The following is a 24,900-nucleotide window of genomic DNA, read 5'->3' on the forward strand; positions in this document are numbered from 1 at the left end:
GGCATTTTCCAGGTGTAATGATGAATATTCTGCTCAGGAATGACTTGGAGTTCCGTTATCTCCTGGCTTGGCAAGTTCCCCAGGCTCCAGCCTCACGGAGTGTACGTAAAACTACCGTTAGGTGCCAGCCTCACATTTTAAGTGACAAAAGTTATATTCACGAGGGATAGTGTTGCCCCTCCTTCCTTTGAAGTGCAGAAATCCACAGGAATTCGCAAGAGCGCACAAACATGAAAAACCAAAGACGTCCAACGGCGCACGCAATAGCCTATAAACGACAATCAGATAACGGTGAAATAGCATTGCACAGTGCGGAGCGCGCAGAGGGCTGGGCTTGTGTGGATTTAATGCTCTTCGTTTTGCATGTGTGTATCCTGGAAACTTCCCGAAGTCACTCTTTCGATTTTTTTTTTGGTCGAGGAACTACTTGCGTTTAGCCAACCCTGCTAAAGTGCAGCTATAACGCACTAAGACTAAAGTAACAAAAGTTACCCGAGATGAACTTGAAGCGTGGATCACCAACAGACATTTAACTATGGAGAAAAGACATGTCAGGTGTAATCTGTTCAACCCACTCATACAGTAGTCCAAGGCTCTGTTATTACAAACATTTTATGTCATCAGAAGTCACATACAGTATTCTAAGTGACCTCTGTGGGGTCGAAGAAATATAATAGTTATCTAGCTGAGCTAGCAGGACATCTGAACATTGTCACAGCATTCTAATTTGATACATGATGGAAAAAAAAACTTTTCAGTAAATCCAACCAAGCAGTGACTGGTACCATCTGTACTAGTAGCAGATTATATCTTAACTGTCCCCCAGTTGTCCTAATGTGTGGATGTAAGACATCAACAGTATAAATGCACATGCCAATCCTATCTCCAGTTTCTAAATAGCTTTGTCTGAAGTCATGTACTCGCTGTCATGGATGATATTTAATGCCCCACTGCTAGACTTTGTACAGTTGGAGAGTTTGTGCGCGTTTGACATTGTAGATCACACATAGCCATCCTTGTTAGCATCTGTCATCTCTTCATAATGCATGACTCACTTACAGTTATATAGTCATGTCTACAGTCATGACAGTCAGTTGACCATACACAGTTCTGTTGAAAGGTTGTTCGAGAGGAGAGAGTGTAAACAGGCTAATTGCTTGTTTAGCTGCTGTCCATGGTGCTGATGATCAAGGTGTTGCTGTGCCGGAGAAATTATTAGACCCCTCAAAGTCAGTCCAAGTTGTTTTACTATTCATTTCATATTGTTTGATCAAACTGGTCTTTGCACAATTTCATAGTCAAATGATACAAAGGCGAACACAGAGACAGATTTATCTTGGCCGATGGACAGAGATATTCTCCCCAGTTGTGTCTGCGTCTGAAAACAATCTGTGTTTGTCTCTGAAGCACTTCATAGATTGTTACTATTGCTCTCTCTCTTCTCCCAAATCCATGACACCAGGTTGCCAGTGAGTCCAGCGCTGGATAGTCCACTGACACTGCTTGTCTCCGGCGGAGATGGTGGTGGAGTGTACTGGCATCTGGTGAGAGTGATAACCTCCTCACAGGTGGTCAGGGACGGTCACCAAGGCCTCATCAGGCGCCCTGTCCACGTCCACGTTCTACAAGATGGAACACAAGAGGCACACAGTCACATCGCAGAAATCAGGACAGAGCAGACCAACACAGATCAAACACTGGACAAATCTCTGAGGAGTGACCAAAACACAATGCAAAACACAGTGCAAACATTCATGGGTCCAGACCCAAGACCCGATACCAGATACCGGACCTCCCCTCTCACAGGAGATGCCAATGCCACAGCACAGAGATGGTCACAGTATGGAGACAGTTTTAGAGCAAACACCTCTTTTACAAGCAGCACACTGCACACAGTCAGCCCATCCATGTTGGAGCAGGACAGTCTCACTCTCCGAACAGTTATCACGTCAGAGCAAACACAGTTTCAAAGCGCGTGGCCAACAGAAACAGAGGGCCTGCTGCAGTAGTCAGCTCACCGCAGGCCTTTCTCGATGTGTGTTGACCGCCTCCACATTCAGGAAGAACGACTCCACCCGGCATCCTTTATTGAGGGACAAGCACAGTCACATGTTTTTCTGCGTACCACATCAACTATTTTGTCTGTTCATGATTACTATGAGCTCTTTCTGGTATGCTGATATGAGTCAATAGCATTTATATATACTATGGCAAACATATGTATGGATCTGTTGTACACATCAGCAGTATGTGTTTGTATGCACACCGTGTGTATATGAATTTGTGAGGTTCAATTTGACAGACCATAGGCCACTGGTGTGAGCTTCAGCACTGTGTGCAGCGGACATTTTAGGTAGGGCAGTTCACCTGGAGAAGGAGATGAAATATATGTGTCAAGCAAGCCTGTTGAGGTGAAAGAGTTATTGCAAGGCAAAAAAGAAATATGATATGAAATATGATATGAAAAAAGCCTTTAATTAAACATGGCAACTGGTTTTACAGTTTTTCTCAGTCGTTTTAGTACATTTCTCGAATCATCCTCGACATTTGCAAAACAGTAAGTGCATTTCTCAAAACAATTTGAACAAATAGCAAAACACCATGGATTACCTGCAAAAGCCACTTTCTTGCTCAAAATCCTTAGTTCATCTCTCAAAAGTAAATATCTGTGTCAATGAACATGTCAGTGCCATCAGAATGACAAGTCCTTGTGTAATTGTGTACGGATAAGACAGGCAAATTGCTTAGTCATGGTGTCAATATAACAGTGTACTCTGGAGGGATGTTCTGATGTAAACTATGTCTAAAGTTTTGATGACAATTACTGTATTGTAAATGGTAGGTTACACCGATTCACATTTTTTTCACGCTTTTACGGTTTGTATTGTCATTTGTTGACAGACCATGTCATTGCAATACAGAAAGGAAAAGACAGCACTGCATAGCAAAAAGGAAAAAAAACTGAAAACAAAAGTGAACAAATGTGAACATTGGACAATCTCCTTAGGGAAAACTGTACATGCAGAGCTGTAGGAATTACAGTGCAGTCTCCCTACACCTGACATTCCTATCTGTTGGGCCACACATTCTCATCCACATCACAATGAATATCATCTTGCTTGACATATTATGACAACTTGTTCAACCATTTTGCATGTAAAGACTTATGCTATGAACTAATGCCTAAATGTTGTGGGGAGTGAGACTATTCAACAGAGCCCCATTATAATACATTTTGATCAACATGACATAAGCAAATGATAAAGTAGGAAACAGCAGAGAATTGTACATAATCATCAAAGAGAAACTGCTTTTTTGATGTTTAATGACACAATGATGTGAAGATTGAACAGGTAGTTTTGAGAATTTCAATTCTGATCAGAGAATTGTACATAATCATCAAAGAGAAACTGCTTTTTTGATGTTTAATGACACAATGATGTGAAGATTGAACAGGTAGTTTTGCGAATTTCAATTCTGATCTGAGAAATATACTGTACCAAAGCGACTGAGAAAAACTAAACACTTTTGTTATTGCAAGGTATTTGGAAGTCCATATTCACAGATGAAGCTGACTTGTCAGGTAACTATAAGCTATTGTGGAGTTTGTGTGTGTGCGGTGTAGGCTTGGACTAAGGTGTTAGTGCAGGTGCAGGTGTTAAGGTGTTAGTGCAGCTCACCAGCATTCTTATCCAGGAAGTAAGCGAGCAGGCATCTCATGACGGCCTGATGGCAGATCACCAGTACATTCTCCTGGCGTTCCAGCTCCATGATCACAGGCTCCAGCCGATGCACCAGGTCCTCATAGGACTGAGAGACAGAGAGGTTGACAGTGGGTCACAGCAGAGACAGAGAGAGGAGAGGAGAAGAGGGTATGAAGATGAGAGGATGGGAAGTAGAGAAGAGAGGAGAGGAGAGGGGTTGAAGATGAGAGGATGGGGAGTGGAGAAGAGAGGAGGGACAGGTGGACGGAAGTCACCTCTCCTTTGGGGTAGCGGTAGCGGTACTTGTCCTGGTCTCTCATGGCAAACTCCTCCGGATGAGTGTCTTGAATCTCCTCATAGGTCATCTCTTCACACACACCCTGAGACAGATAAGGTACAGTGTGGTCACCTCTGCGCATGCACGCGCACACACACACACACACACGCACACGCACACGCACAGATTAAACAAATATCACAATGTTCTTCATGTAGCAATATTCATGGAGCTTACTGCATCGATTTCATTGAGGGCCTTCCACTGTTCGTAAGGGACACCCAAAGCCTCAGCTGTCTGGATGGTCCTCCTCATGTGGCTGGTCCATACCTTCAGATCCTTAATGGTCTGATCCTTCATGAACCTCCCCAAGACACGTGCATACTGCAGCCAGGCAGAGATTGACAGAGTTTCATAGAGTGACTATAAGGTGTTATGCTCACACATGGACCTCCCTTCAGTCTGCCCACAAATACCTATCCTCAGAGTGGTTACACTAGCATAATGCTTCTGCCCTGATGTGGTGCTCTGTCTCTAGGGCAATTAATTAAAAGTCAAATTTAAATTTAAAATTATGAAAACAACATAATTGAGATACAATGATTATTTTGCAACAATACTCTTACAGAGTTATATATATTTGTCTAAAGATTACGAAAAAGGCAAATATCTCCATTATCATTACAAAATAATAGTGATTATGATTTTTGCCCTAATCGAGCAGTCCTATCTGATCCTGCTTGGGGCAATGAGTGCAGAGGGCCCCGCACCTCTTGACCCCTGGGTGCCAGCTTGGAGTCGCCCCCGATCCGCCCTGTCAGGTTGAGCTCGCTCTCGCCATGGCGGCTCAGGTAGATGGAGCGTGGTGTGACGTGGATGTTCATCAGGTAGTAGACGATCCGGCTCTGGATGTGGTCCTGCACCCGGTTCACCAGGTACCGAGAGCCCACGTTAAAGATCTTAATGTAGGAGAGGTTCCTTCAGTGGAGGGCGAGAGATACAGAGAGATACATGGATCCACAGGTGTTTCTGTACTCCTATACGCAACTGTGAGGGGCATGCTACTGAATGCTCATTTGACTCAGAAATGTTTGTATGATACTGTCACCAATCAATCAATCAATGAACCAATTAATCAATTTACTTACCTACCCACCCACTTGAGAAACAGACACCTACAGTATGAGGTTACTTGATTAAGATATACCTCACACACACACACACACACACACACACACACCTAAACACATCTGTGCTGTGTATGGACATACTTGTCCTTGACGTCATCGATTGGCACATAACTCTGGTTGTAGCACTCGATGCGCTTATGGAAGTCCTCCATAACCTCCTCCTTATCAGCATTCACATAGTCAGGGCTGCTCACCTTCACTTGCTGTGGGGTCAACACGTCAGGGCCAATGTCTTTACAGTCCATTTAGATTAAAAACCAGCAACTACTGCCAATATTCCCCAGCCTCTCCCATAGCCTTAATACAGCATAGAAGACATAAAGTACTGTATGTATTTAGTGCTGGAGTCCCATCTAGTCATAGTCTTACCATGATGTTTTCCTCTACGATATTAAGATCATCACAAATGGACTCCACAAAAAACACCTGTGAAACACAGACATGCATACAGGCTTAGATTATGTAATGCTATAAAAATATCAGATTCAGGAATTGTTTTAATTAGGGACCTGCCTTGTAGCCCTTCTCCTTGGCAAAACTAAGAATGATAGCTCTTCTCTCACGTGTCGTGTTTGTGGCATCAAACACCTGTGGAGTAGACAGGAACCACTCAGTTATTTATTTTCCTCTGACTGGATTGATCAAATATGCTTTTGAAACAGTGTGTATTTCAGTTTCAGGGAGTGATGCGATTTGTTTATAACTCAGATCAAATGTATCACATTGTTACAACTATCAAGAGAAGTCTGGCCCACATAACATGTAGACATGGATAGGCATGGCATGGTTAAACTGAGAAATGCCAAAATTTGCAACCAATGTTTCAACATTCTTACATTCTTTTGCATGTGTCCTGTCAGTGTGTGTGTCTGTATGTGTGTGTGTGTGTGTGTGTGTGTGTGTGTGTGTGTGTGTGTGTGTGTGCGACACGGAACACATATTGGGGGACATTTGTCCTCTTACTCACGGCTACTTGCCCCTGCTCCTTGGAGAAGTAACTAGCAATATCCTTCAAGGCATGGGAAGCACATTCCCTAAAACCCAACAGATAACTGCATTAAATACGGTTCTACTGACTTCATATTGTGACATTCAGATTTGCTAACTACTATATACCTGCGTATCTTCATGGCCTCTTCATTGTCCGGCAGGAAGAACTCATAGTTTTTGTACTGCACCGCCTCCCTACGGTAGTGACCAAGGTTGAACACTGCAAAGAGGGAGAGTACATTAACTATAACTAGCTGCCACAAATGTGTTTCTGCTCTTTTAAAAATCGATTAGTTAATACACAATGCTGCAGTATTGGGGAAATATACCGGTATTTAGATTTATATCAATATTTACTGAATCCGTACGGCATCCCAAAACCAACAGTAAGGAGTTGACTTGCAAACAGCAAGTCACAAAACTACATAGTCAACACCCTGCCTGGATGGTGGCAACACAGGTGTGTTTACCATTCACATGGGCAAAAATACATCAAAATGTAGTGTAAATTAAGTGTGTATATATGTAGTGTATCAAAATAAACTACAAAACAAAAGCCACACCATACTGTATATCAAAATAAAATGCTGTAATAAAATGCTACTACATTGCACATATCCGTACATATTGTTCATACATTGTTCATATGATATAGCCATATTTATTCTGCTCTTATAAGGTAACTGCTAATACACTGCACATATTTATAGTTAATTTATACTACTCTAGATGCTAAGGGGCATACATATTAATTGTTTGTTGTGTTGCTTTAGGTTTTTAATTGTGTGTTTAAGTGTTGTATGATTAAAGTTCTTAAGAAGTTTGAGGTTGGTGGGAGAGGGAGTGTGTGTGTGAGAAACCACACGTTACCAAAGTCCTTTTAGGCAAGTCCCTCCACTCGGTGGCCAAATTGCAACGCTTTTTGGGCACTCATCGGGCATCCTATTCGGCAGAAATGTGCGTGCGCAAAGCTTCACGACACCAACCTTGCTCCAGCAGCGAGTTCACAACACATGATTGGCACGATGTCTTTACAACAACACACCATATGATTGGCTCAATGTATTCGCATCACACCACATGATTGGCACATGTCGACGTTTTGCCGAGGAAGGGGTGGAATATGTGTAGACAACGGCCATATTGGCGTTACAAACTAACCCCATGCATTTCTATGGAGGATTGTTTGAGTGCTGTGTCTCCTCATTAGAAAGTCTCTGACATTATCATCTTGCACTGGATCATCTTCCTGAATCTCAATATTCTGATCACAATATGTCTGAGCAAATTACTAAGTCAGCACCAGTCAGAGACTACATTCATTGTTTTGCACTTTTACAATGTCATCACGTAACCAAAAGTATTGGTTTTACCAAAAATATTTGGCAGTATTTTTAAACTATAAAAATACACACACCTGTACTGTATTTTGATACAAAATACATAGCCATTTTCTTCAACCCAACACATTTCAAATTACAAAATACTACCTATTTCGTATTTCAACACAATTGAAATACATATTTCAAATACATGTATCATAAATATTGGCCATCCCTGCACGTGACCATATGCCATTACATGAATTTAGGATGTTATAAACTCTAATCACATGCCTATTCACTGAAAGACTAAGGCTCTTTGTTACACATTGTTGGCACACCTATCCCTTGGTGGTAACATCTTTATTTCTTTATTTTTTTAAAGGTACACTATGCAAGATTTTCACCTTCATATAACCTTTACAAAGCCAATTCGATGGTAAACGAACTTGTAATATAGGCGAATCGTTCACCTAGCATATACAGTATAGACGTAGCAAGTCGCTACCGAGAAAACCAGCAAAGCAACTTCAAGAACGGCGGCCTGACGAATCTTGTGAGAATCGTGAAACATTACCTTGTCAGTAGATATAGCTCTTAATTTTTGCCTGTTGTTAATCCTTTACCTACACAACAAAAGCATTTTTATTGTGTACATGGGGGACAAGTCACAAGAAGTTTGCTATTTATAACAGTAAAGTAAAATATAAATACTGTATATTGTGACTCTAGAGGGAGCTCTACAGTAGGCCTAGCCAAAAATACCTAAACCTGCATAGTGTACCTTTAAAAGGGAATTGTGGGCCTTATAAACACATATGTATATATGGGAAACTATACAACTGTCATACAACTAAGGTCACAGTCGTCTCTAGGCTACTACACACCTGAAGTGACCAGTTCCTCTCTCACCTGAGGTTGTAACACCGATCCAGTTGAGGTAGCGTGTGAGTTTCTTGGAGATGTAGGTCTTCCCTCTGGCAGGCAGTCCCACCATCACAATAACAGTGGGAGAGTTGGTGAACTGGGGCCGAGAGGCTGCAAATAAAGGATAGTGTTTTTTACTCCACCAAGTATGCACAGGTTTGCCCAGAAATAATGGACTCCTGCTGTTACTGATCAGACAGAATAAATCACTTCTTAGATAACATAATATATTATATGGAAAAAGATCATGACATGAAGTGGATACCATGCTGTGACATGGAATCTGCGACAAGCCAGATTAACCTATATCTGTCAAGCAAAACTTAACTGAGATAATGGCAGGTTATATGTGGCGACCTGCCGAGAGAGATGCCTGTGTGTGGGACACACTAAGAGTTGGCAGGTACTGTATGTGATAACGAGTTAGTGTCACGATAGAGGTCTGAACATAATCTCTTGTCCCATTTCTGTATTCAGGAATGACAGTCATGAATGAACACACACACACACACACATACACACACACACACAAACACACACACACTCACACATAAAAACATACACAAACACACTCACTTACACATTCAGACACACACTTACACACTGACCATTCATTGTAACTACAGCAACAGACAGCAACTGATTATAACAGTACCCTCAGCCATCCAATCAAAGCCAACAACACACAAATCCACAAGCTCTGCCCGTGTCTCTTTTAACAAAGAATAATAATGAGCCACATGACCTGCTGTTACACTTTTTTGTTTTTATCTATGCATGAGAGCACACACACACGCACACACACACACACACACACACACACACACACACACACACACACACACACACACACACACACACACGAACACACACACACACACACACACAAACACACCGGTGCCATTAAGAGAAGAAACAAGCCAGGAGAAAGTGATAGGTGAAGGCCAGGAGAAAGCAGTAGGAACTCAGAGAGAGATATGAGATTGTGAGCGAGAGGAGGAGATGAATGAGAGAGAGTGAGGTATAGTAGGAGTCCTTACTCACAGCCCCTTCGCTTGGTCAGTCTGCTATTGGGCTCAGGGAGCCATATCTTCAGCAGCGGCGCCTTAGTCAGCTCACTATGGACAGAGGCCATGCTGCCGTGAGGCCCTGCACAGCTGAGTGAACCCGTATTTGTAGACACACACACATACACACGCACGAACAGACACAGACACAGACACACACACACAGTCCACAAGGAAGGACTGCCAAATCTTCTCAGGTCACCTGACTGTTGCTAAGGAGCAGGATGCTTTGGGGGAGGTGCAATTTGGCACGACAGTGTTTGAGTTGAATTGACTTGCACGCACAGACACACATGCATGCGTACACGTACACACACACACACACACTCACACTCTCACACACGCACACACACACACACACACACACACACACACACACTCATCCAAACACAGTGAATAGGTCTTTCATTGTCCAGGCAACTGGGGCTTGCCTACAAGATGAATAACTGTCCAGTAATTAACAATAACTCTCGAAGAATGATCAAACGTGCCAGTGTTTCAGCTGAACATGTCCTTCAGTCTGTGCCACCTGAATTGGAGAGACATCCCGGCTACCCAGACAGAAGAAAGGTGAACATTTGGTATCCCTTCTTCCCCTCAGAGCGATCTCGGCAGAAGTCCAGGGAGCGTTTAGACAGAGCTCTCTCTTTAATCCTCTGGAATCCGTGATCCACTGTCCCGGAGTTTAAGACTCAGAGTTCATATTCTAATCTGATCATCCAGTTATGGAGTTAGACACTGAGAAACCACAATGATTATTAACATTTTGATTATTCAAAATGTACAGTTACATTACTGCTGAAATGTGTGCATGTGTGTGTGTGTGTGTGTGTGTGTGTGTTGTTAGTTCTGTTGTTGTTGCCCTTTTACTGTAACCTTTTTAAGGCATTGAAATGACCTGCCTGCCCTTACCACTCATGCCCCCATAATAGAACTAATGGGGATCTGTCCAGTTTCTTGAAGAGGTGTCTGGATTTATCCATTTCATTTGTATGTCTTAATCCCTTTTTGTATTTTTATCAGGTAGGGAATTGTTCATCATGTTGATATAATTCATGCAGTCATCAAACAGACCCAAAGTTTGAAAACATCTACAATGTGTAAGAGGTGCCTTTTAAATGTACTATATACCGAAATAAGGACATAGAAGAAATAAACCCACATCAGAAACTGCGATGCAAAGCGCAAACCATGCTGTCATCATGGTGTCCATCAGCAGACATGGGGGTAGATGCCTCTTGTGAGTAAAGAGTGCAGGGGTGTCCTGTTTGTAGATGTATATAGACTATACTACATTATTTTAGCCATTGGGTAATGTTCGTCATTATTTTGTGTTGGATAATGTTTGGCATTTTTTTGTCATTATTTCAAAAATTGAACATGTTTGCATAAAACAAATCTCTTCCATGGTGATTAGAGTATTAAGTATTCAATGATGTGTGATTAATCTGTGATCAACTATGATCACTAATGACATTACATTATTCCTTTACAACCCTTTACTGTATATATAATGTAAGATACAATATATGATGCACATCAAACGGTTTGCCGCATCACCAACTGTGGACCACAAATGTCTGATCGGTTAAATATCCAGATTATCTACAGGCACATATTCAGAATGGCCATGGCCTTATTTAGATATGAGGTCACTTAAATGTCATTCATATGGAATGTTTATGTTCATGGCATGGTTGCGTAAACGTTGTGTAAGGGTTAAGGACAGGGAGTATTCTTGGCTCATCGGAACGCCTTTCTCTGCAGAAGCACTTTTGCAATACCCTAAAGCTTACAGAGATCTGATGCAACTGCCATGGTATGTGCGCAAACTATAGAAGAGCAAACTAAAAGAGCAAACTATAGGGGCAGTATTTAAACACTCTTCCTGGACACATGTGGGGCAGCTCTAATGTCGTAAGGGGGTTTTCTAAGATGAAAATATTGGTACTGGCACATACAGCTCTGGAAAAAATGAAGGGACCACTGCACATTTTTTCTGATGTCCTGCTATGGTTGCTGAGTGACATTTGAATGAGTTCACGGTCATATTAAAATGTGCACTGGTCACTTCATTTTGAATATAACTGTTAACTCGTGTGTTTGTGTGTGTGTGTGTGTGACTGCACAGGTTGTGTGGTGTGTTTGTGTGTGTGTGTGTGTGTGTGTGTGTGTGTGTGTGTGTGTGGGTGTGTGTGTGAGTGAGTGTGTGTGCTGGAGTGCATTGGGGGGTATGTACAGTCCTCCAGATAGGATGTCCCAAGAGGAATTCACCCCGACCCAGCTAAAGATCAGAGTGTGCAGAGTGTACAGCTTCCGAGGTCTGTTGACTCTCTCTCTCTCTCTCTCTCTCTTTCTTTCTCTCTCTCTCTCTTCCTCTCCTCCTCTACAGTATATTAAAGACAGAACAGACCATATAGGTGGAGCTTACAGTTCTGTTCTTTTGGTGCTCTCACAGTGGGAATGCCCAGTCAATAGCCAAGCAAGAGTGCTTGACAACAGTATCACAGAAGGTGAAGGCAAACAGCTGGTCAGCCATGTTCCTCTCATTCATAAACAAAAGGCTGACATAGCTGCCTGCCTGCCACCACTATACACACCGCAGTTGTGTTTCTAGTAATGGCTCAAAATAGAAGGACAATACAGGCTCCATAAGTTCAGAGAGAAGAGCGACTTTGTAACCTGGACCAGACCCAGCGGCAGACACAAATTCACGGACGGGCATTACACCGTTCCAGGGGGGCACGATAACTTAAATTGATCACGGTAGTTTAAGCTGACACTTGACAAAACATTCTAATATGAAAATGTTGTAAAATGGTGCAGCTTCCGTGCGCAGGGATGGAGAGAGAGAAAGCGAGAGGGGATATCTGTTAGAGAACTGAGACGCGTGTGGAAAAAGTGCAAAAATAAATCCGCAGATAAAACCAAAATCCTCGTTCATTTGCTAACAACTTTCAGATAAAGTTAGGAAGTTAGCCCCGAAGTTACGGATAACTTCGGCGCTGAAGCGGTAACAAGCTCCCTATGTTCTCCAACTAGGCCAGAATAAAAAACACAGTAAAGGTTAACGCTATCAAACAAACCCAGAAACTACTAGGCCTACTTCTTCTAACTACGATAGGAGACATAGCCTACCTGCGAGCGATGCCATATTTGTCATCGGATGACGGGTAGTGCAGAAGTGAAGTAGACTGCGCCACTAAAACCTCCTCTCCATTTATGTGATAGCTGGGCTTACCTAATGTTCCTGATTGATTAGCTACGGAATAATACAGAAGTTTTGTTTGCTACTTGCTATATTGACAAACTTAGCCTATAATATAGGCTAGGCTACATTTAATTAGGGCTCAAAATCAATCCATGGGATTGGGGAAGTGGGTTTGGTTGGTGCAGCCAAGCTCGTCCAGGGCGGGCATAGATGACTTCCAGGACGGGCCCGGCCCCCCAAAGCCCCCCCATGACGCCGGGACTGACCTGGACCCCTAGAGACTAAATTGTGTGTTCTGGAGCCCTGTTGGGTGTCGTGCAGCTTTTCCATGCTGTCACCATGTCAACAAGAACAAGCATGCCCAGTCAGTCAGTCAGTCAGCTAGGTCACACAGCAAGTCCAAAGACACTGTTTACTGCTGACCGCAAATAGTCAGCACTTCAGAGCATGTGCGTCCACCACGGTCTGCACAAAGCATGAAGAGCATTCTCTTCAGCGCTGCCTTTCCCACTCACCTGCACTGTCGCAGCGCACACGCCGGCGGAACTCTTGAGGTAAATCCATGCTGCTTGCTCACTCTCAGTCTCTCCTTCTGTCTCTATGGCCTCTCAGTGTGTCTGCTGAGTGTTCAATGACTGAGCACCTACTGAAGTCTACCGGCCACGTGTGTGGGGGTGTGTGTGTGTGTGTGCCCGCTTGCTCGTCACCCTTGAATGTAACAAAACGCCTCAGTGGTCCCCGAAGCCCCCCCACGCCCCACCTCTCCCTCCCCCATGTGTCCCATTCACGCGACACCTGATCCGCCTCGGAGCAGCGCTTGGCCTTTAGTTAGTGCCAGACACAGGGGTCACACCCACACACCCACACATACACGTACACGTAAGGGCCAACACCAGGGCACACACACACACACACACACACACACACACATCCATGCACACAATTAGAAGGGGGGCAAAGGGCATGACCTTTAAACAACCCCAGCTTTTATGCTGTCAAGCACACACACCCACACACACAAACACAAACACACAATCACACAAACAGCTGACAATGTCCCAACTAGTAAACCTGAGTAAGTAGTAGCTCACACTCTGTGCTACTGTGATATGAGAACATTACTTACTTGCTCTAATTTCCAGTGTAGCATGTTATTTGAAACCAAAGCAGACATAAATTATGTTTCTTAAAATAGTTTCTAAAAAAAGTTTGTGAGGAGCCCCTAGGGATGACTGGCAGACGTCACTCCACTTTCACTAATTCACTTCCACTTTCAAGGAGATTTCAACCTGCCTTACGTTACAAACTCCGGAACAGCAGAGCATCCCACCTCCCCTCCATTCTTCTCCATTTAACCAGTAGCTCTAAGCTAGCATTAGCCCTTAGCCACCGGAGGTGTGAGTGGACATTGCACAGGCAATCTCTGCTATAGGAAGCCCATGATCATGGCAAAAACAAGTCAAAGATGTGTATTATTAGTACTCTAAATCTATCACTCTAATAGTGAAGTAGGTGAAGTAGTGAATCATCCAAACAGTGAACGACAGAGTCAATTCAAAGTGTAGCCTACTGAAGAGGGCAAAGAGGACTGAGTTTCATCAGTCCTGAAGACAAGGTGCTGTGAGAACTCTGATAACACTTCCCCCTAACAGGTAAGTTGAATATTTACTCTAAAAATTGCACAGGAGCAGAGACTGGAGAGCCATGATAGCTGTGCTGGGCCTGGGGGAGTTTAGAACATCAGTATTGATTTTCACAGGGAAGAGAGGGGAAATCCATAGAGTCACATGACCAGGAGAATGCCTCAGTTGGGTGTCTGAGTAACTCACAGCTGCTCTGGTGAAAGACAGCCCTCATGTGATGTACATCTGCTGTAAATGCAACATTCTGCCACTCCGGTGTCAAGTCTGAGAGCGGAGTGAAGGGCAACACCATGCAGCCTAATGCAAAGAAAAACATATTTCCCATTAGGACTGGATGTGCACATGTCGGTAGCTGGCAGGTAGAATAGCATATCTGATATGATATGATATGAGAGCTGGTCTAATCAGGTGAAGTTTATTGAAGTTGATGTTTATGGAGACCTGTCAATTGCGTTGGGAAAACACATTACAGTTTTTCTCAGTCTCTTTGGTGCTTTTCTCACATCACTATTAACATTTGCACAGCAGTTAGTGCAATTCTCAAAACAATTAGTGCAAACTGCAAAACATAGTGGATGACCTGCAAAAGCACGTCACTTGCTCAAAATGGATAGTCCATTCCTCAAAAGCAGGTATCCATGTCAATGAAACTGTCAGTGTCATCAAAATTAGAAGTCTTGACACCATCGTTTATGAGCAAGATAGTCAAATGGCTTTGTCATGTTTTCATTATGACAGTTCTCTCAGTGTTTTCCAATGCAAAAAAAGGTCAGAACTCGGTGACACTACCTGAACATGCTCAAGACAGCACTATACAGCACTTGCACAGCCATTTAAAAACTACAGTAAAGTTACACATTGCTGTAGTTAGGTGAGTAAGTGAGTACAAGACACTGAATACGTACATTTTTACTGTATGCTCTTTGCAATTCTACAGCATTGTGACAGAATTTGATAACTAGTTCAACAATTTTGTATGTAATGACTCAAGCAATGAAATGAAGACTATTAGTTTTTATTGGGAACGACTATTCAGCATTCATAAGTATAGTTCATTTTGACTGACATGACATTAGCAAATGATAATGTTAAAAAACAGCAGAGAATTGTATGAATGCAACTGATACATGTCCAAAAGTATTTGCATACATTAATGACTAAATGTTGTGGAGGTTGAACTAATAGTTATGAGAATGTTCATTCTGATCTGAAAAAAGCACCAAAGCGACTGAGAAAAACTGTAGTTTAAAATAATCACACGAGTAGTAAATTCAAAGTAAAGTTTCAATTATTTTAAGTTTTCAATCCCCATGTATAAATGCTAGTCTAGATTCTATGCAAGCATCCAGTTCTGTGCTCATGTATAATTTTGTGCTTTGACTGCTTTTGCATGTGTCCAGTATGAATGGCTTATTTTCTTAGGGTTTCATCAGGTCCCTTTGCACAGGTGTATAATCAAGCACCATGCAGTCTGCATTCGTAATAAGTGCTTGATTTTATACACCTGTGGAAAGGGGCCTGATGAAACCCATGAATTGACGCAGGTAATGTAAATAATAACATGTCAAATGCCCATTTTAGAAAGCATGCTTAGAATTTAATGTTAATCCCAAAACATTCACAAGACACTGCTTCTCAGAAGATGACCTGTTTGAGATGTAAACCTGGACACTTCCACCAGAGGGCAGGCTTTCCTTATGTCTGTGTGAAGGTTACGCATGTTAAAGTAGTTTCAGAGGGACTACAGAGCAAACCCCTCCACTGCAGTTATCCAATCAGTTCTTCATTTGAGGTTGTTTGCCTTTGGAATATCTACATTATGCTGTGCACCCGGACAAGTTGAATGAACTCTAATATCTGAGGAAATTGATTACCTCCTAAAAGTTTATTAACTCAATCCATTTAAGCTAATAATTATTATGACCGCCGCGCAGCGAAGCGGCGGTCATAAAGGTTTAGTCAGATTTTTTTTTTTTTCTTTTTCGCATGCCCAAATTTCCGTCAATGATTCCCGAGTCACTGAAAGACCGGGGTACACGAAACTTGGTGGGCATGTAACCCCACATGGATAGCATGGAACCATCGTTTTTCGTTTTGATCTGTAGCCCCCCCGCTGGACTGGACCCCCCGAAAGGAGGGTAGGGCAGACACAGTTTTCTGTGAATATCTCGAAAACCGTAGGGTTTAGGAGGACCATTTTTTTTTTCTATGTTGATCTCAAGGGGCCATGTCAACCCATTCCATAACCACTCATTTCATGTATAGCGCCACCTAGTTAAACACAAAAAAGTAAAAATGAGGTGTTGTAATTGAAGGTATCTGTGACATAACATAGTCAAAACTACACGAAATTGGAAGTGTAGGATCATTATGACACCCTCTGTATGCACGCCAAGTTTTGTGGAATTCCGTTCATGGGGGGCCACACAATAAATTAATTTATGTTACTATACACCAACTGGCCTGTAGGTGGCCGGAGACAGTTTTCTGTGAATATCTCGAGAACCGTAGGGCCTAGGAGGTCCACCTTTTTTATGTATGTTGTTCTTAAGGGGGCATGTCAACCCATCCCATTACCACTTATTTCATGTATAGCGCCACCTAGTTAAAAATTAAAAAGCAAAAAATTAGGTGTTTTCATCACAATATCTCTGGCTGACAAGGTCAAAACTGCACGAAATTAAAAGTGTAGAATAATTATGACTCCCTCCGAATGCATGCCAAGTTTTGTGTACTTTCGTTCATGGGGGGCCTTACAATAAAATAATTTATGTGTACATTTAGTGACGTACACCAACAAGGATTCCCGGGACACTGAAAGACCGTGGTACACAAAACTTGGTGGGCATGTACCCCCACATGGATAGCATGGAACCGTCATTTTTCGTTTTGATCTGTAGCCCCCCCGCTGGACTGGACCCCCCGAAATGAGGGTAGGGCAGACACAGTTCTCTGTGAATATCTTGAGAACTGTAGGGCCTAGGATGACCATTTTTTTCCGTATGTTTGCCTCCAGGGGTCATGTTAACCCATTTCATGTGCACACATGTGCACAGATACACACACACACACACACACACACATACATTCACAGTAATCATACGTATGACACATACTCACACAGTAGACATATGTACGCTTGCATGCACAGGCACATACGCACACACACACACACACACACACACACACACATACTCACAAACACACACACCCACACACATAACATAAACATAACACAAACAATCAAGAATTTCTCAGAATTATGAACAGGCAAGGTGGGGTTGTATAAAATGAATTTTACATGTGAAATCTATGAACTAATCATGTTTTGGTACTTGTTGTCTAGCAGATACCAGTGAGAATTGAGTGTGGATAATGCAATTTAGTGAGACAGAATCATATAGGCCTTTCAGCGTGATTTCTTTTTGTGGAAAAAATGTGCTGGACTGGGCGGCGGTCATATTTTGTACCGCTCTGCGGTACATCTAGTTTGGATTTAGATTTAAAGCAACTTAAGGAAATTAAGCCAATAGCCTACTAGCAATCGAATTCATTTCACTGGAGTTAAAACTAGCATTTTCCTAACACGTAGCTTCCTCTCTCATTGGATGATTAACAGTAGCAAATAAGAAAATAGAAGTGTATTGGACAGCCGTCTGCAGGGAAGTCATAAATGGACAAGACAGCTGGGTAAAAGGCCAAAATGGAGACATCTACAGATGTGCTGATCAAAGATACCAAGTAATCAGGTTTACATTGAGAGCAGGGCAGTTTTCGCAATTGGTTATAATGGTTACCCCAACAATACACCTCAAAGGTGCACCTAAAGATATTTATCATGCTAATAAGCTGTTCATGCATGCACATGAGTGTCCAGACAGGTCTGGGAGTAAGACATTATAACAAAAGCATTAACTTAAATATTTTGTTTAGATTGACTGTGAGTGCTTACAGTGTTGTCCAAGCACAAGAATAAGACACACCCAAATTATAAGGGTAGGCTATTTTAGTGAAACTTTACACAACATACATAGAAACAAATGTAGTTGTTACGTTTCATTAATCTTGCATAGTATCATAATATTTATGATTATTATGGAATTAATTATAAATCAATATAGGATTAAATAGTTATGTATTAATTATGTATTACTTGTTATATTATATTATATTACATTAGCCTACAATACATTACATTATATCACATATTGTTACATTATGTATTATATAATTCATTGATCTATGATTGTGGAAATAGGTAACACTTAAACAATTTATTTACTAAGTTGTGCCAAATAATTACTTCAAGTAGGTTTGACTGTTGAGGATTACAGTTATAGTTTCACATCAGCTCCATATGTGCTTTCCTTTGTGACTTTGTCAATATCTCTCTTAGATATTCAAACAAGAGAAATGTGTGCAAGGTATGTCTGAGATGAAGTTCATAATAAAACAGAAATAATGTGTTTTATTAATGATGTGCACACACACTATTTACAGATATAAAAGATATTACATGACACTAACATAAAAGCAAAACATTCATACACTCTGTGTAAACAATATTGAAGGTATTACACGTCATGCTTCAGTGCATTTTATGGCATGATATACAGTAATTTACAAATTTACATGTCACATTGACTGTGCTACAACTCCTTCTTCCAGTTCTCTATCAAAGAAAAAAGAAAAACCTAAACAAAAAACAAAATGATACCAAGGTCATCCCTAAAGTGTGTAAAGTGTTCCTCAGCTTTGGAACACACTTGTGCCAATGGTGGCATGATCCTCAGAAGGACGTTTATATTATATTTGAGGAAGACCAAGACCTCCTAGGATACAGCAGGGATCTCAAGGCCTTATTACAGTAAATATTATTCTTATCAACAGTACTATCAAAGGTAAGGAACAAAATATAACGTTGAAATCATTTCAATATGCCATATTCATATAAGTTCATTGCAGACACAAACCTTTGTATGCAAATTAGTGCAATGCACATCATAGATTATAGGGTAGTTAGCCGGCTCTCGCTGAAAACCTTTCATCGCCGTTTTATGATGTGTCCAGATTATACTACAGAAATGCCGTCTTGAAAACAACTTTAATAAAGCAAACAGGTTCAGTTTTGGCCCCACTGCATAGTTTCACGGATCAGAGATAATTTTTATAGGCCTGGACAGATATCTGTCGATCTGGCCTGATGATGAGGAGGACCAGAGGCAGTGCTTGGTCCAGTCTCTCTCTGAGCTTTGGGGCTCTGCTCCCTCCTCTCATCTCCTCTGAAGCTGCTAAGCATCAAGTAAATAGTGCCAGGACACACACACACAGGCGCTCTTCTCCACGCACAACGGATGATTCCAGTCATGTGATGTTGACCTCGCGAGTGCCATTGTCAGTGGATGCTAATGTCCCTGATAATGACCTGGGATTTTACATTCAAAAACACCCTGTCCTATCCTCACAGTCAGTCACGTCTCGCTCTCCCACCACGTGGCAGGGTAGGGTGGTGATGCTCTACGCCCAGTAGGCAGCAGGACTCCTTCGTGCTTGCCTGTGGTCGGGCGCCGGTGCTGGGCAGTTGTGGTGGCAGACGCAGGACTTGATGGTCATGACGCTAAGGCGCACCGGTGGCCCATGCGGGCACTGGAAGGTGACGGGCACGGTGGTGGTGTGGTGTGGCGTGCAGCAGCGTCCGTCCAAGCACAGGCCGCAGTAACGGGGCAGGAAAACACGCGTGCTGACACAGCCGCGGTGCCTGAGACGTACATGGGCTGTCACACGCACACTTGACTGGCACCCCCGCCGCCACTGAAACACAAAGAAGGAGGGCATGTTCACTACAGGAATCATATAAGAATAATGAGGAAGTAACATAACTACTCTTTGGCTTCAAAGACTACACATCCCAGTGTGCCTTTGGGCAGTATCTGCTGAAACACATAAAAGAAAGACATCTTCATTACACGACCCATCTAAAAGTGAGGAGACAACATGGTGACTCTTTGACTACCCTTGACAGGACTACACATCCCAGTATGCCTTGGGGCAGTATCTGCTTGGCTGGCCATGGTCGCACACTCACCGCTGGGCCTTGCGGGGGGCGGAGGTTGCAGGGCCGGACGGTGCAGAGACGTGTCTGTCTCTCCAGGCGGCACACTGCATTCTGGTTGGTGAGGCGTGTGGAGACGCCGGGTCCACAGGTGCGTGAGCATGCACTCCACTCGGTGCTGTGGTCCAAGCAGCCAGGAGACGGATTGAGTGGGGGTCCGGGGAGAACGCCCCACGCCATGCCTGATGCTGGAGGACACACACACACAGGGACACGCGTCAGTACACAATGCAATACACTACTCTGACCACTCAGAGTATAAGTATATATACTGTTTGATCCCAGATGGGTTCAGATGAATGCACTACTACACACTCATACACATACAAACACACACACACACACACACACACACACACACAGGCAGACATTACTCACACTTTTCTCTTAATTGAGAAAGTGTTCGTCATGGTCAAAGAATCATGACTCAACCATTTTTGGCCTTTCCTGCCTGAAGGTATAATAGTGTGTGTTTGAGTGTTGATTGATGAACGTTGGAAATGAATGCATGTTTTGAAAGTGGGCTCTACGCATCTGGACGTCTGCCTGAATGCCTGTGAGCCATCACTTGACACTTCAGCGCCTCAGGACGCAGACCCAGACAGCCTTACATAAATCTGACACAACTCAAACAGACGCTTCGCTAATTGCCTCCTTCCTCTTTTCACGGGGTGGAGCCGGGTGCAATCTGGTGATGCTAACTGCACCCGCCACGAGCCAGAATGGCAGCTATTTCTGTCGCTGGCCCAGACCGCAGTCGTTCGGTAGACGCTGGCGGGAATATAAAAACAACAGTGTCGTGAGGAGGAGAGCTCGGCACAGATTGAATATCCTGAGTCATACGTAATAATAATCAGGCCGCTGCCGCTGGCTCGCCTAGCGCCTCACCGCGCTCCGCTCCACTCCGCTCCTCTCCTGCTCTGTGGGAAAGTGCTCAGAACAAAATGTACTGTTCTTGTTCTTGGGAGCCGGGGTGACATGGTTGGGCCTTGCCAGATGTTTGGAAGGTGGTTTTGATGTTTTCGCTAACCTCTGTTTGCAGGGGTGGAGGGGGTGGTTTATGACTGTATAAAACAGGCACGGGCTGTTTATGAGTCAGGGAGATGTGTGTTTCCTGGAAGTGTCTGGTTGGATTCTAGGCAAAAATTTGGGGCTCAGTTTTTAAAGAACCTCTGGTGTGTGTGTGTGTGTGTGTGTATGGTGAGTATATGGTGTGCATGTTGTGTGTGTGTGTACCTGCATGTCCATCCTGTGGGATGTTGTTGTTTATGGTGTCACACACCCACTGTTGGCAGCAGGAGCCCTGCAGCAGCCTGCGCTGGGGGTGTGGGCAGTCAGGGCTGGGCACACGCATGTCCTCTGGGCACAGCGACACGCAGGTCACACCGCCACCCGCACAGCGGCACTGCATGGCACAGGATGGCTGGAACACCTGGCCCTCCGTATACTGTACTCCGTTCATCTCACAGCCCAGCTCGTCCTCACCTGCACACATATCACACACACACACACATACACAAACGCACACACACACACGTACAAGCACGCACACACACACACACACACACACACACATGCATATAAGTGGACAAATAAACACAAACATACATAGTGATTATTAGACACGAGTCCAGACATTGTTGTGGTTGTGGGATATTCGTGGGCCATTGTTGTGATAGACAGCCAGTGGTGTAACATGCAGCAGTAGCTTGATGACTGATGGTGACCAGGTGACCTGGATTGTAAGGTTTCTGGATGCAGATATGTGTTCACTATGTGGCCTGTCCTCTGGCAGCGCTTCAGAAATGTGCCCAGGCAGGCATAGGCTGGTACTTACTCACACACTCCCCTGGGTCACCAGGGAAGCTGGCACTGTAGTCGCATGCCAGTCTCTTCTTGGTGTCGCAGGGGTTGGCGTCACTGCAGGTCTCACCACGTTGCCGGGCACACACCTGGCAGCACTGGCAGCCGTCCCAGACCAGGGGTACCCCCGCGGGGCAGGCGGGCACCACAGATGGACACTGGCACGACCCCCCACACTGCTGGCTCGAGACCTGTCATAGTAACACAATGCTACTGTGAGCGGGTCACTCATAACCAAGATGGACATTCAGAATCAAGTACACATACTTGTGCACATCACTGTGAACAGACACACACCGGCTGCTGAGACACACACAAACACACAATCACTCTTCAACGCTTTTTTCGGCATTACCCTCTAAACATGGTTACTGTCTCATCATATGTATGCACACACACATGAACACACACACGCACACTAAACATGGTTACTGTCTCATCATATGTATCCACACACACATGAACACACACACACACACACAGTCTGGATTGACACACAGAGACATACAGTATACACATATCAACAGTATTGACAATGCAAAGCTAATGTGATCCTGTATCTAGTACACATAGCATCAGTGGGGGATTCTACATGAGCATCAGGCAGGGGAACTGTAATCAGTGTGTCCCAAACACATATTACAGGTAATCATACTTAAACATTTCCAGATGTTTTTTTAAGGGAATAGCTCTGCTGGGAGGAGTAATTAAAGGCATTAGGCCTAAGGGGTATAAGGGGTTTTATTATTTATAATTTTCCTCATTAATCAAAAACAGCAACTTAGTATGGCTCAGCGATAGAGCACACATGGTATTACAAACACACATCCAGCTCCCATACACACAGAGACAGACGTTATGAGAGAGCTTGTGCAATAGTTCCAGTGGTCTAATCCTGCATAAAAATATGTCTCTCATCACTTGGTGCTTTTGGAGCCAATATTCCAAGCCAGTGGCCAAACCGAGATTTTATGCTCGGAGAAGCGGTCATTTCTTTTGAACTGGTCTTTGCAATGCAGAGGAAATGGCTTGAATAGCTGGAATCTGTGAGGACCTGTGTTCACTCTGAAGGCCAGACGGCCGCCGCGTCTCCAAAACTAACATCCTCAACCTGTCCCCACTGCAGGACACTGGCCAGAGTGCAAAGCCAAACACCACACATTCCTCTACTCTGCTGGGATGTTGTAATATCAAAAGCATGGAAGCCTGGACGAGGTTAAAAACAAAAGCAATCTCAACATGGTGAGTTCTGACCGATTCCTCTCAGTCTCACACCCACACTTCTCACACAGTATCCTTTTATAGAACTCCAAAGCAGCAACAGTAACCAAGGTATTCTTGGTTAAGACAAGCTAAGACAAGCACAGGGCTATGCTAAACCATGCATCTGCACTACTGCGTTTACAGGTCATCTGGCATACCCACAAGGCCTTGCTATCATATTTCTATCTAGCATCCCCACAAGCCTTTGCTATCCTATTTCTATCTAGCATCCCCACAAGCCCTGACTATCATATTTCTATCTAGCATCCCCATAAGGTTTTGCTGTCAGATATCTATCTAGCATCCCCATGAGGCCTTGCTACTGATTGCAGCTCTCACCTGTGTGCCCATGAAGAGGAGCAAAGCCCAAGCAACGACACTCGCCCTCATCTGTGTGTGCTTCATCATGGCCAGCTGAGCTTCCCGCTCTCCAACTCACTTTCCCCTCCAGCCAGTGGCACTGTCACTTTGAGTAGAGGCAGCTGTTCTCATTCAAAGGAACCTCTGACTGTGGCAGTGTCTGTCTGTCTATCTCCTCTTTCCTCTGTGTTTCTTTAGCTTGCTGTCCAGCACTCACTCACTAGCTGACTCAAAATGTCTTTATCTCATGAATAATCCCTCACACGCTCTGGCAGTTTCTCTCTCTCTCTTTCTTTTTCCCTCCCCCTGTTTTTCTCTTTCTCTCTGTCTGTCTGTCTGTTTGCCTGTCTCTCTCTCTGTCTTTCCCTCTCTCTCTGTGGAGTGTGGTCCGCCCAAGTGCCGACTGACTTTTATAACCTGCGGCTACTGATGTCACAGCCTGCTGTCTTGTAAACAGCGTCAGGATCGGGAATGTTTCGCATTCCACATTCCTGCTGTTGCATCCAGCTGATCCTTTCCGTTGCCATTACAGCTTCCAGAACTTTCCCATCCCTGGCCACAGCAAAGCGCTCTGCTCTGGGTAGTGTCCAAATACAGCCAGAAAACCCGCAGCCAAGAGCAGAGTGGACAGTGGAGTCTTGTTGTGGATGTTTGTGGCTAAACACCCATTATAACTGACCTATGCGCCAACTGAATTGGAAAAGTCATCTCAGGATTTGGAAGGTTAGCCAGTTAGCATCCACCATCTTTAAAATGGTGTCCCTCAAGAGCTCACTTCCACCCACATTTTTTATATTGTTTTTATAACAATCATTGGTGGACACAAATGCTTGTTGTGGTGGAAGAAATGTCAGTTTTTCCTACTGGAAGGCCACTGGATCAGCCAATCCACATGGACAACATAATTTGTGGCCATCTGTAATGTGCCATCTACTGTCTAATTGGCTTGTTTGTGAAAATGAGGGCGGAAG

General features: G+C 43.6%; 2 protein-coding genes across 2 annotated transcripts; both read right to left on the reverse strand.

The window, feature by feature from the left end:
* Positions 1-594: 594 nt before the first annotated feature.
* pfkfb1 (6-phosphofructo-2-kinase/fructose-2,6-biphosphatase 1) lies at positions 595-13,377 on the reverse strand. Its single transcript, XM_042098592.1, has 14 exons — positions 13,204-13,377; positions 8,396-8,521; positions 6,288-6,381; positions 6,139-6,205; positions 5,685-5,759; positions 5,541-5,597; positions 5,253-5,374; positions 4,752-4,959; positions 4,219-4,365; positions 3,980-4,084; positions 3,681-3,810; positions 2,305-2,367; positions 2,019-2,083; positions 595-1,622 (listed from the first exon to the last, which is right to left on the reverse strand). The coding sequence occupies exons 1-14, from the start codon at positions 13,250-13,252 to the stop codon at positions 1,563-1,565; spliced, it is 1,368 nt and encodes a 455-aa protein (XP_041954526.1). The 5' UTR covers positions 13,253-13,377; the 3' UTR covers positions 595-1,562.
* Positions 13,378-18,779: 5,402 nt separating this feature from the next.
* ccn5 (cellular communication network factor 5) lies at positions 18,780-24,294 on the reverse strand. Its single transcript, XM_042098600.1, has 5 exons — positions 23,909-24,294; positions 22,281-22,497; positions 21,680-21,928; positions 20,417-20,631; positions 18,780-20,142 (listed from the first exon to the last, which is right to left on the reverse strand). Exons 1-5 carry the CDS (start codon positions 23,975-23,977, stop codon positions 19,849-19,851), a joined length of 1,044 nt encoding a protein of 347 aa, XP_041954534.1. The 5' UTR covers positions 23,978-24,294; the 3' UTR covers positions 18,780-19,848.
* Between the last annotated feature and the right edge of the window lie 606 nt (positions 24,295-24,900).

Source organism: Alosa sapidissima, chromosome 7 (genome assembly GCF_018492685.1).
Source record: "Alosa sapidissima isolate fAloSap1 chromosome 7, fAloSap1.pri, whole genome shotgun sequence".
Lineage (NCBI taxonomy): Eukaryota > Metazoa > Chordata > Actinopteri > Clupeiformes > Clupeidae > Alosa > Alosa sapidissima.